Source organism: Cydia strobilella, chromosome 1, assembly GCF_947568885.1.
Source record: "Cydia strobilella chromosome 1, ilCydStro3.1, whole genome shotgun sequence".
NCBI classification, from domain to species: Eukaryota; Metazoa; Arthropoda; class Insecta; order Lepidoptera; family Tortricidae; genus Cydia; species Cydia strobilella.
In genome coordinates, this window is record NC_086041.1 from 20,813,341 (window position 1) to 20,830,478 (window position 17,138).

General features: G+C 36.3%; 1 protein-coding gene across 1 annotated transcript in view; it reads left to right on the forward strand.

Annotated features, from left to right (window-relative positions):
- Positions 1 to 17,138, forward strand: part of LOC134741939 (carcinoembryonic antigen-related cell adhesion molecule 1-like) — a 40,800-nt gene that overhangs the window by 13,698 nt on the left and 9,964 nt on the right. The window contains exons 2-3 of the mRNA XM_063674826.1: positions 9,330 to 9,417; positions 12,255 to 12,463. Coding sequence (XP_063530896.1) covers positions 9,360 to 9,417; positions 12,255 to 12,463 — 267 coding nt within the window. The 5' untranslated portion in view covers positions 9,330 to 9,359. The remainder of the gene's footprint in view (positions 1 to 9,329; positions 9,418 to 12,254; positions 12,464 to 17,138) is intronic.

The following is a 17,138-nucleotide window of genomic DNA, read 5'->3' on the forward strand; positions in this document are numbered from 1 at the left end:
ACGTTATAAAAATAAATAGTCCCTCTTTAGTTGTAAATAATAACATCTGTCTGGTCTAGTCGGTAGCCGAGCGACCCTGCCTATGAAGCGGATGGTCCCGGGTTCAAATCCTGGTAAGAGCATTTATTTGTGTTGAATACAGATATTTGTTCCTGAGTCATGGGCTTTTTCTGTTTTTGTTATTTATTTATTGAAATTCATTTTAATAAAGATGAATAATAAATATTTTGATTTAAAAAAAATCCACAAGTCTCAAAGTAATAGGGAGTATTACTGTAATATTCTGCCGCCAGAGAGCAGCACTATCAAATCACATAAACCATACCTTAACTGTTACTTATACCAAAGAAAGATGTAACTCCGTAATAGATGGATACAGTCTAAGGAAAAAACGTGCCTCGAATATCACGAAAATTTGATTCTCGATCAGATGGCGCCACTAGCTTTGGCCTACTCTTGTATAGAGGGCGTTGACGGTTTCGTTTGTTATTTATAATTTTAACACATCAGTGTAAGAACATGGGTTTAAATCATATAAAAATAAAAAATGCAAATAAAAAAGTCATTTATTCATATTTAAATACATTTTAACGTATTTTTATAAATCTTCATTTTTAGTTTTAAAGTATGTCGATAGATGGCAGTGAATTTACAGTGGTTACAAAATTTACTATGACAGTACCGCTCTATCTTATTATATCCTCTTTGCTTATACATACGTTGCCTTAAACAGTTTTCTGAGAAGTTTTCACTAGACATTGATGCATCAAGGCGGTTTGTTTACAGAGGCCTACCGCGAAACGCGAAAATCGAAATTTCGTTATCTGACTTATTTATCACTCGAATATGCAAGAGTGATAGAGAGGCAGATTCTAAATTTCGATTTTCGTGTTTCGTGGTAGGCCCTCAGTATGTAGTAGTAGTAGAGGCGCCCCATAAGCAGAGTTTTGAGAGAATTAATTCAATATTTATTATCGTTCAAAAAATGCTAATTACTGTGGGCTGTTGCAATCATAGCATGGCGAATAACACTAAATAAAAAATTGAGCAATGTTGCCCATTTATTCTTCATTCTGGAATATATCACTTCAAAGGAGGCATTCATACATATTTTTGTAGGAGAAAAATAATTTACAGCGCGTGGCGGTGACGATTTCCATACAAATGGAGCTATGGCCAAAGTCAAAGATAAAAAATGTTTACAAAAACACTGAATCTAAAGAGTCGACTTAGATGGTATGTGTTAAGATGAATATATTTTACTGTAGTAACATCAAATAAACTGTGTGTGTATGTTGGCATTACATACTGTATGTTACTTCTTCTTCCGTTTTACCGTTGCAATAAAAGAACGTGTTCGTTAACAGCTCTCGCCTTGTTTTATTTATAATAGGTTTTGGGTCCAGTTATGCCCATTAGGGAATAGTTCAAAGTTAGTTTTAGGTAGCTAGCATCAAATTAGTGCCAGAAAATTGTTATCATAAAAGTGGTTCGTGATTCAACATCATGGCTTCAAATTCGTTCCTGAGCAACGTTCCTAAGTTGAAGGGACGTGAGAATTATCGGGAATGGGCTTTTGCAGTGGAGAATTTGTTGATTTTAGAAGGCACGGGAGATTCAATAAAGACTGAACCCGACGCATCAGTTACATCAGCAGCCAAAAGTGATGCAAAAGCAAAAGCAAAATTGGTTTTAACGATCGATCCTTCGCTGTATGTTCACATAAAGGAAGCAAAATCAACTAAAGATTTGTGGACGAAGTTAGAAAAAATGTTTGATGATTCTGGATTTTCTCGAAAAATAACGTTGCTGCGCAATCTAATTTCGATTAGACTCGAAAATTGTGAATCAATGCAAAATTATGTTACACAAATCATCGAGACGGCTCAGAAATTATCGGGAACCGGTTTTTCCGTGGACGACGAGTGGATCGGGTGCTTGATGTTAGCTGGATTACCTGAAAAATACATGCCAATGATTATGGCAATAGAACATTCTGGAATCGCCATTACTGCAGATGTCATAAAAACGAAACTCATCGACTTGGCTGTCGATAGTGAAGTTGGCAACGCATTGTTGAGTAGAGGGCAGCACTACCACAGAAAAAACTTGAAAGTTGGTAGCTCTGACAGTAAAAAGAATCATGGCGGCGGATTGTCTGTGGCAAATGTTAACAACAACAATGGTGATAAGTCGAAAATAAAGTGTTACCGGTGCAAGTCTTTTGGTCATTATAAAAATCAATGCCAAGCAAGTAATCAGCAAACGGAACAAATAAAGAAAACACACGCTTTTTCGGCAGTATTTATGAGCGGGAACTACGGCAAAACGGACTTTTACATAGATTCGGGCGCAAGTGGTCATTTTGTACGTGATGTAAACATGATCCAGAATACATCATTTACACCCAGCGTAAAGGAGATTATAGCAGCTAATCGCAGTGCTATGCCAGTATTGTGCTCGGGCGATGTGGATATTGTGACAGTGACTCCAAGATGTAAATACGAAGTGACATTGACAAACGTTTTGTGCGTACCTAACCTTAGCACGAATCTTATATCAGTTAGCCAGTTAATTGAGAATGGCAATAAAGTGGAGTTTGAGAAGAAAAACTGCTTTGTTTATAACAAAAACAAAGAACTCGTTGCCGTGGCGGACTTAATCGATGGTGTATACAAATTGATTATGGATGAAAGTAAACTTTGTTTATTTACGTCAAGCTCGTCGGCAAGTAGTGAAGTTTGGCATCGTAGGACGGGACATTTGAATATGAACTCGTTAAACCTTATGAGAGATGGGGCAGTTACGGGTATATCATACAGTGATAAATCAGATATCAACAAAAATACGTGCACCGTATGTTGTGAGGGGAAGCAGTCTCGCTTGCCATTTAATCACACAGGAACACGGAGCAGCCAGATACTGGAGTTAGTGCATGGGGACGTATGTGGACCAATGGAGACTACTTCAATTGGCGGATCAAGGTATTTTCTGATTCTTGTTGACGATTATAGCCGTATGGTATTTGTTTACTTTCTCAAAGCAAAAAGTGAGTCATTTAAATGTTTTAAAGAATTTAGAGCCATGGTTGAAAACCAGAAAGGTAGGAAAATTCAGTATTTTAGGACAGATAATGGACTTGAGTTCTGTAGCCATGAGTTTGAGACTTATTTGAAGGAAGCAGGCATAGTGCATCAAAAATCCCTACACGACAGAACAGAATGGATTGGCAGAACGGAGTATACGTACGGTCGTTGAACGAGCTCGCTGTTTGTTATTTGATGCAAATTTAGATAAAAGATTTTGGGCAGAGGCTACTAGTACTGCAGTTTACCTTAAAAATAGATCAGTTGCATCAGGATTAAATAATAAGACACCGTTTGAGCTCTGGACTAATACAAAGCCAGATTTAAGCCATGTCCGGATTTTTGGCAGCCCAGTTATGGTTCATGTACCCAAGGAAAAGCGGCTTAAGTGGGACACTAAGTCAAAGAAAAACATCCTAGTTGGTTTTCCAGAAAATGTCAAGGGGTATAGAATTTATGATCCCATTAGAAAATGTATAAGTACAAGTAGAGATGTGTATATACATGAGGATACTGAAAGGAAGTGTTCGGATGACACAGTAACAGTTTCAGTTCAGAATACTTGTCAGGATTGTTCAGATGACAGAGTATCAGTTTCAGTTGGGGATACTTGTCTGTGAAGATAAGCAGGAGACAGTCTCGAGTAGGAGTGAACCTGATCACTCAGATCTGAACATTTCTGTAGAGTCTGTTTATGACAATGCAATATCTGATTTGGACAATACATTACAGCATGAGGAGTTAGAAGAGGAGCCTGCACCAGAGGAAGAAGTAACTAAAAGAGTCCGGAGGGAACCAGAGCGCTATGGATTCACTAACATATGCACCTCATCGAACCCTGATTACATCAGCGATCCTGTGTCTGTTCAGGATGCCCTGTCTAGGCCAGATAAGGATAAATGGATTGAGGCTATGCAGGATGAGTTACAAGCATTTGAAGAAAATCAAGCTTGGGTGCCGGTGGAACAGTTACCTTCAGGTAAAACCTTAGTGCAGTGTAAGTGGATTTTTAAAATCAAAGTTAACAGTGATAAAAGTGTGCGTTACAGAGCGCGTTTAGTGGCTAAAGGCTTCACGCAGAAGCCAGGTATAGACTATGAGGAAACTTTCTCACCTGTGGTCAGACATTCCACGTTAAGACTGTTATTTGCCTTGTCTGTGCAAATGAACTTTGATGTTACACATCTAAATGTTAAAACTGCATTTTTAAATGGTTACCTCAAAGAGGACATTTATATGTATCAACCAGATATTTCTTGTGATGTTAACAAGAAAAAGGTGATTGTTAAACTTAACAAAGCTATATATGGCTTGAAACAGTCATCTCGGTCTTGGTACGAAAGAGTTGAAAAATGTTTGTGTGAATTAGGTTTTAAAAAATGTAAATTGGAACCTTGTGTGTTTACAAAAATGAATGATAATGTTAAAATTATTATCGCATTATATGTGGATGATTTCTTTGTTTATTCAAACAGTAAAGAAGAGACAGACAAATTAGTTTCAGTTTTGAGTTCTAATTTTAATATTAAAAACTTAGGACAAGTTCAGCAATGCCTGGGTATGCGTGTTAAAATTGATAAAAATGCAAATGTTATTACATTAGACCAGGAAGAATACATAAACAATTTGTTAGAAAAATTTAATATGTCTAAATGTAAAGAGGCTAATACTCCAATGGAATGTAAATTGAGTATAGAGAAGTCAGAAATTTGTGATAAAGAAATTCCATATCAAAACCTTATTGGAGGTCTTATGTATTTATCAGTGATGACTAGGCCTGATATATCTTACAGTGTTAGTTTTCTTAGTCAATTTTACAAATGTTATACTAAAGTTCATTGGAATTATGCCAAGAGAATACTTAGGTATTTAAGTAAAACTAAAAACTTTTGTTTGATGTATGTAAAAGAAAAGGCTTACAATCAACTAGAAGGATATGTAGATGCTGATTGGGCTAGTAATATTGTAGACCGGAGGTCTTATACCGGTTTTTGTTTTAAGATGTCAGGCTCAGCTGTTTCCTGGCTTAGTAAAAAACAGAGGACAGTTGCTTTGTCTAGTATGGAATCAGAACTGATGTCTATAGCGGAAGCTTGCAAAGAAGCTATGTATCTTAGAGCGTTGCAAAAAGAAATTACTGGTGATTGTTATATTGTACCTTTGTTTAATGATAGTCAGAGTGCACAGAAGTTGGTGGCAAATTATGGTTGTCATAGAAAAAGTAAACATATTGATATTCGGTATCATTTTGTGAAGGATGCAGTTAATGATAAAATAATTAATTTAAATTATTTGCCAACTACTGCTATTCCTGCTGACGTATTAACAAAAGCATTAAATGCAATTAAACATTATAAATGTATAGAAGCTATGGGAGTTAGTCAATGTTAATAAAAGTTTTTTCCTATACATATGAAAGTTTTGTTTATTTGCTGTAGTTGGGGTGTTAAGATGAATATATTTTACTGTAGTAACATCAAATAAACTGTGTGTGTATGTTGGCATTACATACTGTATGTTACTTCTTCTTCCGTTTTACCGTTGCAATAAAAGAACGTGTTCGTTAACAGCTCTCGCCTTGTTTTATTTATAATAGTATGGATACGTGAAAAGAAGACCTCCTGATTATGGTGGTGATCCTGATCTGAACATTGCTGGGTCCAAAGGAAGAGGAAGACCGAGGATGAGATGGGCAGATACCATAGTAAAAGACATGAGGGCCTGCGACGTTTTAGTACACGACACGTCCGATCGTGAGAAGTGGAGAGAAAGGACAAGGAAAAGCAGACCCCACAATCAGATGGGAATAATAATGCTAAGGAGAGAGAGAGAGATACGAGTATGTATTGCTAAACCGTAGAGAAACTAGGGAGCAAATAAAATTAGGTATTAATAAGACAAAGATACAAATTAATTGGGAGTAAGACTGCTGTCACCTTTGGGCAAGAGCTGAGCACCTGAATGCCAGCTTGGACCCTTCGACTTAGTCCAAAGGCGCACTGTACAAATCGTCGATGATCCGAAACTCACAAGCGGTATTGAACCTTTAAGTTGTACCGCTTGTACAATGGGCTGTGCTCTGAAGAATGGTTTGATATGATTCCAACGGCTGCTTTCTATCACCGCACCGCTTGCCGTCGGCAGGGTGTTCATCCTGACACCCTAGAACCTAAATGGTCGCGTACTGTGCGGTTTAAGAGGAATTTCCTCCCGCGGACGCTCCGGCAGTGGAATGAGCTCCCTACCGTGGTTTTCCCGAGGGTCTACAGTATGGGGTTCTTCAAAAAAGGAGTGTAAAGGTTTTTAAAAGGTCGGCAACGCGCATGTAACACCTCTGGAGTTGCAGGCGTCCATCGGCTACGGTGACTGCTTACCATCAGGCGGGCCGTATGCTTCTTTGCCACCGATGTGGTATAAAAAAATCGGCAATAATGTGTGTATAGGTAATATGGGGTTCTGAAACAGTAATTATAATACATACATTCTATAAACGGGCAGATATTATTGAATCAATAAGTATTCTTGGATGGCATGCTCGTAGTTTCAATAAAACATAATTGAACAGCAAATATGAGTTTGCCGATTTGGCTGTGTTTGCTAAAAGTGGAAGGTCTGAGTTAACCTTCAACAGGCTTTTTTCATATAATTTTGTTTGCTAACGCTAAGAACTAAACGGATGGGAACTAGAAAAAATATAGTTAAGTGATCCAAAGTTCAAAAGCAAAAATCTAAATCGGGAATACTGGAAATGAGGCAGTTTCAATTAAGTATTTAGATTTTGAATTGTCTCCGAAATTTCCAACGGGGCCAATGCCTTTAATAAGACATCTTCTGCTAACTTCTCCATCATGAGCTGTTCGTCAGTCACTCAGTGGTGAAATTGGCCAACATTTCATCGGCGTACGGCAGATATAGCGAGCCTAATTCCACATCTGCTTGACCGCTTTCCGCGCTGTATCGACTAGATGTTTATGTTCCAATGCGATCCATTACAACGTTGCTGTAAATAAAAACCCCTTGTTTGAATCTGTATTGCTGATTAAAACTGTGCACCGTATGACATCAGCAGCATGCAGCATTGCTGTTGGAGGATAAAATGGTCAAACAAAAAATATAATAACCCTCCACCCTCGGACTATCATACTAAGATACATTTTTAGTGGTTCGTTGTTGGCAGCGTCTATCTATTAATTTATGGAATTTTTTCTATTTAAAAATAAGTGTATTTATTCGATTTTGTAATACTCAAACACATAGCAAACTTAACAATTCAATAGAAGATAAATGTACTGCGTGACATATGTCAGCGAAGAAGAAACAGGAAAGTATGGAAGGTATAGAGGTAAGGAAAAGTCGTGTGATTTTGTCAGACATCACATATTTCATAATATTAGTTAGTTCCAGATTGTACACTGTACCTTGTTTGTACTTTCTGTCCTAAATTTCGCAGTGCATTAGTACCTACTGTAATGCTGTATAATTTTTTTGAACCAATAAGTAAATAAATAAATATTGTTTCCTCAACTATTTAGCCAGTTTATTACAATATGTAACTTGTAATATTAGTATGCATTTATTTATTTTTGCATGCACTTTATAAGGGGATTTGCTGTTACATTACGTTTTTAATAAAATATTTTAACTACAAAGCTCAAAGGAATCCTAAATTCCGCCTCAAACACATGTTCAAGTTTGATCAAGAAAGAAAACTCACTGGTCCGAGCGGTGAAGCGAAACAAGTGAAGAAACTTTAGAACTTCCGAGTTTGCTCAGGAGTCTAAAAGTTTAACAGGAATGAGAGGCTGTGGTGAAATAAATAACTTTGCCGATAACACATTGGAATTGGAAGCCATTGTTATAAAAGTTGGTACCTACATAAAAAAGTACCTTTCGTAGTTAGATTAAGTGCCAATGCCTGCATGCAAAATGGGTCTTATGTTTAGTCTCTTACCGTAATCGGAACCCTGTTGCTTAGCTTACGCTGTCCATCCGTCTGTCCGTTCGTATATTCAGCTTCTATAGTTGAAACATTCTCAGTGTGATTTTTCTATTGTCGCCAAAAAAAAGATTCCTCGGGCACAATCTCATTACCCTAAACTATGTAGATATAATACACTGAGTTACTATTTTGTTAACTTTACTTTTTATACGTTTCAATACGTTAATTTAAGTGTGTTAATAAAACATACAGGTCATCTGAATATATTTAACAACAAAACCTTAACGAGTCTAATAAGTCGACTCTGATCGCTATAAATACCTACAATCACAGTCGTCTCATTAGGCATGGATATCGTTTGCACTTATTGGTGCGCGTCAGATGCCTAATGATATCAATAACAGATTGTTAATCTTAATCGGCCTCTTATAAGTATATTGTTTCCGAATAATTTTTAATTTTCTCTACAGGAGACTTTCCGGATGGCTTCTGAAAAATAGCTGTGAAAATGATTATGAACAAAATCGGCAATATACCAAATTCTGCATCTCGGCCGTTTATTTTTGAATTCAGATACATTGACTAAATTCGCATCTAGTATTGTATCTACGACATGCTACGACTAATTTTGTAAAATTTTACTAAGTTATACGCATAAACCTTTTTATGATTATATTTTTATTATTCTGGTTTTTACCAGAAATCACAATTTGCATGTGAGTAGGTATGTGGCTTTAAAAAAATATTTACTTATGAATTTGCATTATCCCGCTTATATCGAATAGTTTTATAGCTTTTTTATTTTCCCAAAGTAAAAAAATCTCAGGTACTTTATAACACTTTTTCTGTCGGAATGTGGACAAATAATGGATATTATTATTCTAAATGAATTCAGTATGTCTACTTTAGGATATTCATGATGTACACAGTGAGGTTCGAAATTGCATTTAGAAATTATGAATGGAATTCATTCATAATTTCTCCATGCAATTGGAGGGCATGCAATTACACATGACGTGTATGTGGATCTAACATTTTAGCAAGAAAAGGGTTAGGATTTTATACCCAATTCAATACATATCTCAAATTAAATGAGCTTAAAATGTTCATGTAAAATTAACCCTTATTAAAATCATGCATTTGTTCGCGACAGTATAATAATATCCGGCGTTCTCATCACGAACTAAGGCAAGGATGCCAGTAAAAATCTCGGTCGCTTAAGTCGCGTTGTTGACTTGTGGAAATTACTTCCATTCATTTTTGCGCTACGTTTAAAAGGGTTGTTTAAAGAACGTTTGTTTCAGGATCAATGACCTTGCTCCGAGGCACCGACGATGGCGCGTAGCACGGCTGTCTACCTCTTTACAGTCCATTTTCTCTCGTACATTATAGGTGAGTGTCTTGACAGGTTGTTAAGTGTTTGCGAGCTATTGTGACCTTTATGGTGCTTGATTGCACGCACTTGACCTGAATTGTTGCCGGAGTAAGTGTGAAAGGGTGACGGAATGGTGTAAATGGAATGCGATTGATGAATGGAATTACATTTTTGTCGTTTAAGTGAAATCGCGATAGAATTCCATGGACGCAAATAGGTATATTTCAAATCATATTTTATTGTTACGTTTTCTTTTCAAGCTTTTGTTGCGTAAGTACGTGCTAAACATTTTGACGTTTCATTAGCATAAATACGTTATGAATGGAATTCTAAATGGCAAATTAAACATAGTACATAGTCTTGGTATGCGTAGCGCAAAACATACATTTATAGAAATATTTACCACACCCAATAAGTAAAACCGTGCAAAGGCTAAAATTATCCATAATAAAGAGATTAAGATCAGTCAGACATAAACAGATTTTTACTATGGTCCTATGGAGCATGAGGTTTATTACGTCGAACATAAAATTTTGCAAGACGCGTAGGTTGACATAAAACGGTGTTGTAAAGCGGTGCGTCCACAGGACAAAGCGAGGATCATAATTTAAATTTTAACACTTAATCAAGCTTTGGCTGACAATCAAGATTTACGTCTCTACTGGGAGCGTTTCATTTTCCGCTCCATTTCTTCGAGCTGCTCTTTAGGCAAATAACGCGATTAATTTTTAATCTGATCGCTCTCCATCATTAATTTCCCACTCTGTGCTGACGCGCAGGACGATTGTAGACAAATTTAATTGATGGATATTTTGTTGGAACCACTGGCGTACTATAACGAGGGGTTATTAAATAATACGACCCAGTGCGAGTTCGACTAACGTAGGTACCATACCGTCCGTGGGTACCATGGGTCCGTACCATCATCAAACTGATGCTTGACGATTGTTTTAATAGTTCCAAAGAAAGTCGGATCAATTTTTCATAGGTCAAGTTTTTCACTTCTTCAGAATTTTAGTATTTATTGGTGATTAAATCTCAATGAGTGAGGTTCACAACAATACCGATGAGTTCTTGAACTATTGTGCAATATCGCCTTGAATAATGTATAACACAACTTTGCTTGAACAATCTGTAAGTAATAGGTACTTAGCCATATAACACTTTAAACTCTCGCGTTTTAATTATAGGTTATACTTACATGACATTAATTATAGGTACTTAGCCAGTTGAATGCAATTTAAATAAAATGGTTGAGAAGTTAATTTTATTTAAACTAAGTTTTCAATGGAATTAAAATGGAAACACAGATGGCTTTTTATACAGCTTAATTCTACTTATTATACAATTAGTATGTTCTGTTTATTGACTTTGTTTTCGAATTCTATTTTGTTTGACCGAGGCAGATTTTTTTCTACATATCAAACATTAACATTAAATTTTGTTTAAATGAAATCACCATCCGATGTGAAAAATTTAAATTCAAAACACAGAATTATTGCTATACCTATACATAGACAATATATTTGAAACGAGTTGTTGGTGAGAACTTGAATATACCTAGTTTTAACGATAACGAGCGTCACGAGCGCATCCCTCCCCTGTTTACCAGATTAATGAAGTTATTGTTCTGTTCATAGTAGACGCGGAATATTTCACTCGAGATTTACGGTTACGTTTAGCTAAAGAACGAAGCGAGTTGTACGCAAGTAAATTTTGTTACAAAGTTTTGTGTTAATGCCTTGCCAGTTTTGATAAAGTTGTTATGTAAATTCCTCAATTAGAAGTGTTAATTTTGTTACGATTTCAAAATGGGTTTGATTACAAATAAAATCCTTGAAAGAATGATCACAAAAGTTGCTGATGTTATTATGTTACTAGGTACAATGTAACTAGCTGCCAGTTTTAATTCTTTTAATATCAGAATTATACACAGTAAGCTGTAATTATTAGAAAACGTTAAGAGGAAATACCAGCTGAGACCCTCAAATTTAAGAATTTTAGGCAAATATCTTCGTCGTGCTGACGGGGACAGCTCCTAAAATTAAAGCGATAAGGACGACGGCTCATAAAATTAGTGCGACAAGGACAACTGCTAGCTGTGCAGCTTAAGCGAAAAATTCCGCGTAAAATCTCAGAAATCGAGGTTTTGTTTTCGAAAAATTTCTCCTCCAAAAATTAACCAATCGTAACGAAATTTTGGAAACGGAATGAGAAAGAAATTATGTGTCGGACCATTTCGATTTTTTTATTTTTTGTTGCCGATTTTGTTTGTATGCGTCTGTTTACGGCGCATTTATTTGGCCGTTTTTAGCGCTGATTGAAGTAACCTAGTTCTTATAAAACCAAGAATATCTAAAAAAGTAATATTAAAGTCATATAAAAAAAAAATATCTATGGCCAAAATCCAGGAGGGAAGATGACGTGTTTGTATGAAAAAATGACCACTAATGTTGCCTCTTAATGTTTTAAAACAATTGAATTTAAATAATGTGTGTGTAAGTAATAAATGTCATACTTACAGGGCAATTCTTCATATTATACTAAATGCTTCATATTATGACTTCTTTTAAGTATTTTACAACAGGGTGATCTTAGGAAAAATGATGACACTTTGATAATTTGGTGATGATTTGATGATAAAGCATTATTCTTATTTATATTGATACAAATATAAATAAATGTATCTAGTTATTCTTCCTACTAAAATCAAGAGTAAAACTTGAAACATAAAATCGAAAAGTCACTTTTCCATTTTACGATAAATACATAATTTTACACACAAAGGACATCTAACTGCTTTGCTGTTAACAACACAACTTGTATCCATAATAAATAGATAACATAATTTCAGTTTGCCGTCAAGATAGCAGTAACAACAAACCTCGAGACCAGAGTACAGTTTCGGAATCTTCCAGAAGATTCCGAACAGAGTTCTTAGAAGATTGGCCGCAGGCTCCTGGAGCTCCTTACTTCGATCCAAGTACACCCGACAATGTGACCGGCCTAGTGGGACATCCTGTTACACTTCTTTGTAAAGTGAAGAATTTACAAAATCGGACGGTAATTATTTCTTGAACCAGAGTGTAGTAAAAATAGAAGACCTACAATCACTATACAACACCGCTCTCCCTACATGCCTTATCATTACTGTAGGTAGGCGCAATGTACCATTTTTTTCATTTTAGCTTTGTGCGTATAATGTACTTTGAGGCACGAAAGTAGATCTAAAGCGTAATTAAAGTATTTTATTTTTATTTAAGGAGGCTGCATAGTGAGCTCTAGAGAAGGTTTAATAAGTGTCGACACAAAAATAGCCATGAAATCAGTGGTGGGTCGCTGATGGTTTTCACTTTAACGAATTCAACTTTAGCGAAGACTAGTTGAAAAATCGGTCAAGTGCAAAAAACGGCAAAAAATCACGTCTGTTGTATGGGAGCCTTAAATATTTATTTTATTCTGTTTTTAGCATTTCTTGTTATAGTGGCAACAGCGGCAGCTTTTATTGTGCTTTAAATATACTTTTGAGCCTATCATTCTCATACGCAAATAGCTAAAATATTGAAAATAGTAGATTGTGTCACAAGGGAGCAAAATGACATATTTACGGAAAGGGCGTACATTGAATCCTGAACGAAGCGAAGGATTCTATAATTGAATCCTGAGCGTAGTGAGGGATTCAAGTGTTAACGCCCAAGGTGGAAATAATTTTGCTACCATGTGACACATACTGGTTTTCACATCACCTACGAGGAAATTGTTATGTTCAAAAATGTTATTTAACCTAAAAAGTATCGTATGCAAAAAAGAAAAAAAATCATGTACTAGAACAGAAAAGTGCCACTTTGATCCCTACTAGCAGGAAAGAAAAGTGCCACTTTGATCCCTCCTAGCGAGGAAGAAAAGTGCCACTTTGATCCCTCCTAGCGGGGAAGAAAAAGCCCTTTTTCGAATAGGTGATGTGAAAATAATATTAAGCGCCATTTTAAATATTTATTGACGATTCTCGTGGCGTTGTACGTTGGTTATTAGTCTTCTCTATTTACTAGCCTCTGCTTGAACTGTGGAATTTAAACATTTTGATTGGTTTGTTCAGTGCTTCCTCCATCCATCCTTTTATTTATCTTTACATTTACCATTCTACCCCAACAATTGATTATAATATTTTGAGTATGTGGTACCTTCACACGATATTTTTATCTTCGTTTTATATATAATATATGTCGCAGTACGATAGATAAAGCCGTTATATGTATAGTTATGACCCTAGGAATATAATTATATGTCGTAACATAGTTATACGAAAGCGATTTATTACTATTTTACTAGGAATATAACTATAATACGTCTTAGTTTAGTAATATAGTTATATTACTGGATTATGTTCAGTATTATAATTGTAGCAGTAGCAGTGTAGTGCGTGTAGTACTTTTACGTAATATTGCTAGAAAGTATTACAACTAATTGCAACCAACAAAGTTGATTTTGTAATAAAAATAAAAACGAATATACTTACTATTTTCTTTGATTCCCTGGCAGTCCTGGCAGATTTATAACCATTTAACCACATTGGTTTAGTCAAATACCGTGTTATAATCATATTCCTAGTAAGATATACCTATCTATTTTACCAGGAATATGATTATAATACGTATTATAAGGCATATAACTATATCCCTAGGGATACAACTATACCTCCGCCGCACTGCCGCACTCCTGGAACCTAATACAATTATTTCACTAAACTTAATCCAGTAATATAACTAACTATATCACTAAACTAAAGACGTATTATAGTTATATTCCTAGTAAGATAGTAATGAATCGCTTTCGTATAACTATGTTAAGACATATAATTATATCCCTAGGGTTATAACTATATAACGGATTTATCTATCGTACTGCGCCGACATATATTTAGAAGTTAGTCAATGACTTTTTGACAAAGAAAAGCAAAGCTTTTTAAGGTTTGATTAAAAAAAATGGACTTTGTCTAATCTTTGTTTTACCATTGCTCGACACGACTAAAAAGACATTTGAAAAATAGCCTAACCCGTCAAATATATCACAACTTTCATTTTTCTGTGACAAAAATGCCGGGCGCTCGGAAGTTTTAATTGCTCAAACTTTTTGCTCCAAATCCAAGTGTGAAAACGTTTGAAGCGAAACAGTTCAACCCCCGATTCCTAAGTACCGAAACGTTATGCCTCTGCCGGAACAATTTCAATGCAATATGCTCAAAGTTTCGATTTCATTAACTCTACTATAATAGAGTTACGTTTGCGTGACTACCATTGCATTGTGGTGACATTCAGATTGCGACTGCAACAGCATTACTGTTGCGGCCTTACTGCTGCAGTGTCAACATCACTGTCAATCTTCTTCATATACTGAGTGATGAATTCAACGTTTTAGAATTTAGTACGTTGAGTCGTGATTAGTCACGAAAACAATGCAACAGTAACATCGTCCGACTGCATAGCTGCAGGAAATATCGAAATCAATATCGCCCTGGATTATTGTAGCTGCAGCAATTCTGCTCATAACGCTGCAACAGTACCTTACCTTACTCGTAATGTTACCTTAAAAGTAGTAGATATTAGTTTTTAAAATATATGTAACGCAGAAAATAATGACATTCTGGCACTTCTCGCTATGCCCATAATGAGGATTTCTGGTGTTGTTATAATGCACGGAGCATTAGTTAGATCTATAATAAAAAAAAGTGTGTGCATGTACGCGTGATTGAAGTAAAACTTCTTTGACCTTTACGATATGTCGGCGGCAGATCGTAAAATCGGGCATATCGAGATATTCCTAGGCATATCATGAAACGCCGCCCTTTCACGATCTGACTAAGAATAACCCAGGCATATCACGATCTGCCTAATAAAAGAGGCGGCAGATCGATCATACCAAATTGCATTCGTTGATATTCCTAGCTTCATACTGGGCGCATCGTAAAATAACATAAAACGCCGGCATTTCGTGATCTGACTAGCGACAACTAGCCATATCGTGCAATCTTCAAGGGTTTCAAGTGGAAAGATAAATATCAATTATAAATTAGAATTATATTGTATTAAGCGACTATATTTTACGGTTTTACAACAAAACAAAATGGAAAAACAGCTAAATCACATATGATGCCGTAGATAAACTAACAGTTAAACTCGATCAGCTGATGCTTTTCCGCCATTTTGCCGCAAACCAAATTGCGAAATCGCCGTGAAGGGGTGATATTCCTGGACAGATCATGAAACGCCGGCATTTCATGATCTGCCTAGCGACCACTCGCCATATCGTGCAAACTTCAAGTTGAGATATTCCTAGGCATATCATGAAACGCCGCCATTTCATGATTTGACTAAGATTAACCCAGGCATATCACGATATGCCTTACAAAAGATGCGGCAGATCGATAGGAGCAATGTATTCGTCGAAATTCCTAGCTTCATACCGGGCGCATCGTAAAATAATTGCATTTTTTACCACTGGTGGCGCTGCATTCTATGTGGCGCTGCGTCCGCCAGTGTTGCCAGATCGTACCCATTAGTGCAGAGGAAATTTAAAAAATGTAGGCGCGAAGGAATATCGTAGATACGTGTACGTACGTATCTTTTGTGAAAATTGTGTATTGGTAAAGCCCCCTCCAGACTATGGGCGTAAATCGCGGCGCGACTTCGCGGAGATGGCGTATGACTCCACTCCACACTCGCACAACTTCACGGCGATTTCGATGCGACGATCTTTCTAGGAATATCACACCTTGTAGTTTGCGCGATATGGCTGGTGGTCGCTAGGCAGATCATGAAATGCCGGCGTTTCATGATCTGCCTAGGAATATCACCCCGTGAGGTTTGCACGATATGGCTGGTGATCGCTAGGCAGATCACGAAATGCCGGCGTTTCATGATCTGCCTAGGAATATCACCCCGTGAGGTTTGCACGATATGGCTGGTGATCGCTAGGCAGATCATGAAATGCCGGCGTTTCATGATCTGCCTAGGAATATCACCCCTTCACGGCGATTTCGCAGTTTAATTTGCGGCAAAATGGCGGAAAAGCATCAGCTGAACGAGTTTAACTGTTAGTTTATCTACGGCATCATATGTGATTTAGCTGTTTTTCCATTTTGTTTTGTTGTAAAACTGTAAAATATAGTCGCTTAATACAATATAATTCTAATTTATAATTGATATTTATCTTTCCACTTGAAACCCTTGAAGATTGCGCGATATGGCTAGTTGTCGCTAGTCAGATCACGAAATGCCGGCGTTTCATGATCTGCCTAGGAATATCACACCCTACTTATTTGATATGCCTTAACGTCGCCAGGCAAATCGTCAAACGTTGAGGTTTGAACGATATGGCCGGTAGTCGCTAGTCAGATCGTGAAATGGCGGCGTTTCTTGATATGCCTAGGAATACCTCGATATGCCCGGTTTTACGATCTGCCGCCGACAGATACATATCACTGAAATGATTAAACTTCAACTTAAAATAAATATCATATTATAATTTAATTATATTTATTATTCATATACTTTACAAACAATGATATAGTTAATGTTATATTCATATTATTCATTAGAAATAGGCATTTGAATATCATCATAATGTTTTATGCATAAAATTATAGGTTTATGGTAACTGAAATGTGAAAAATAAATTTTACTTTCTAAATTTTATAATTTTTTTGAAAAAACAACATATATTGTTGTACCGAAACGCGTTG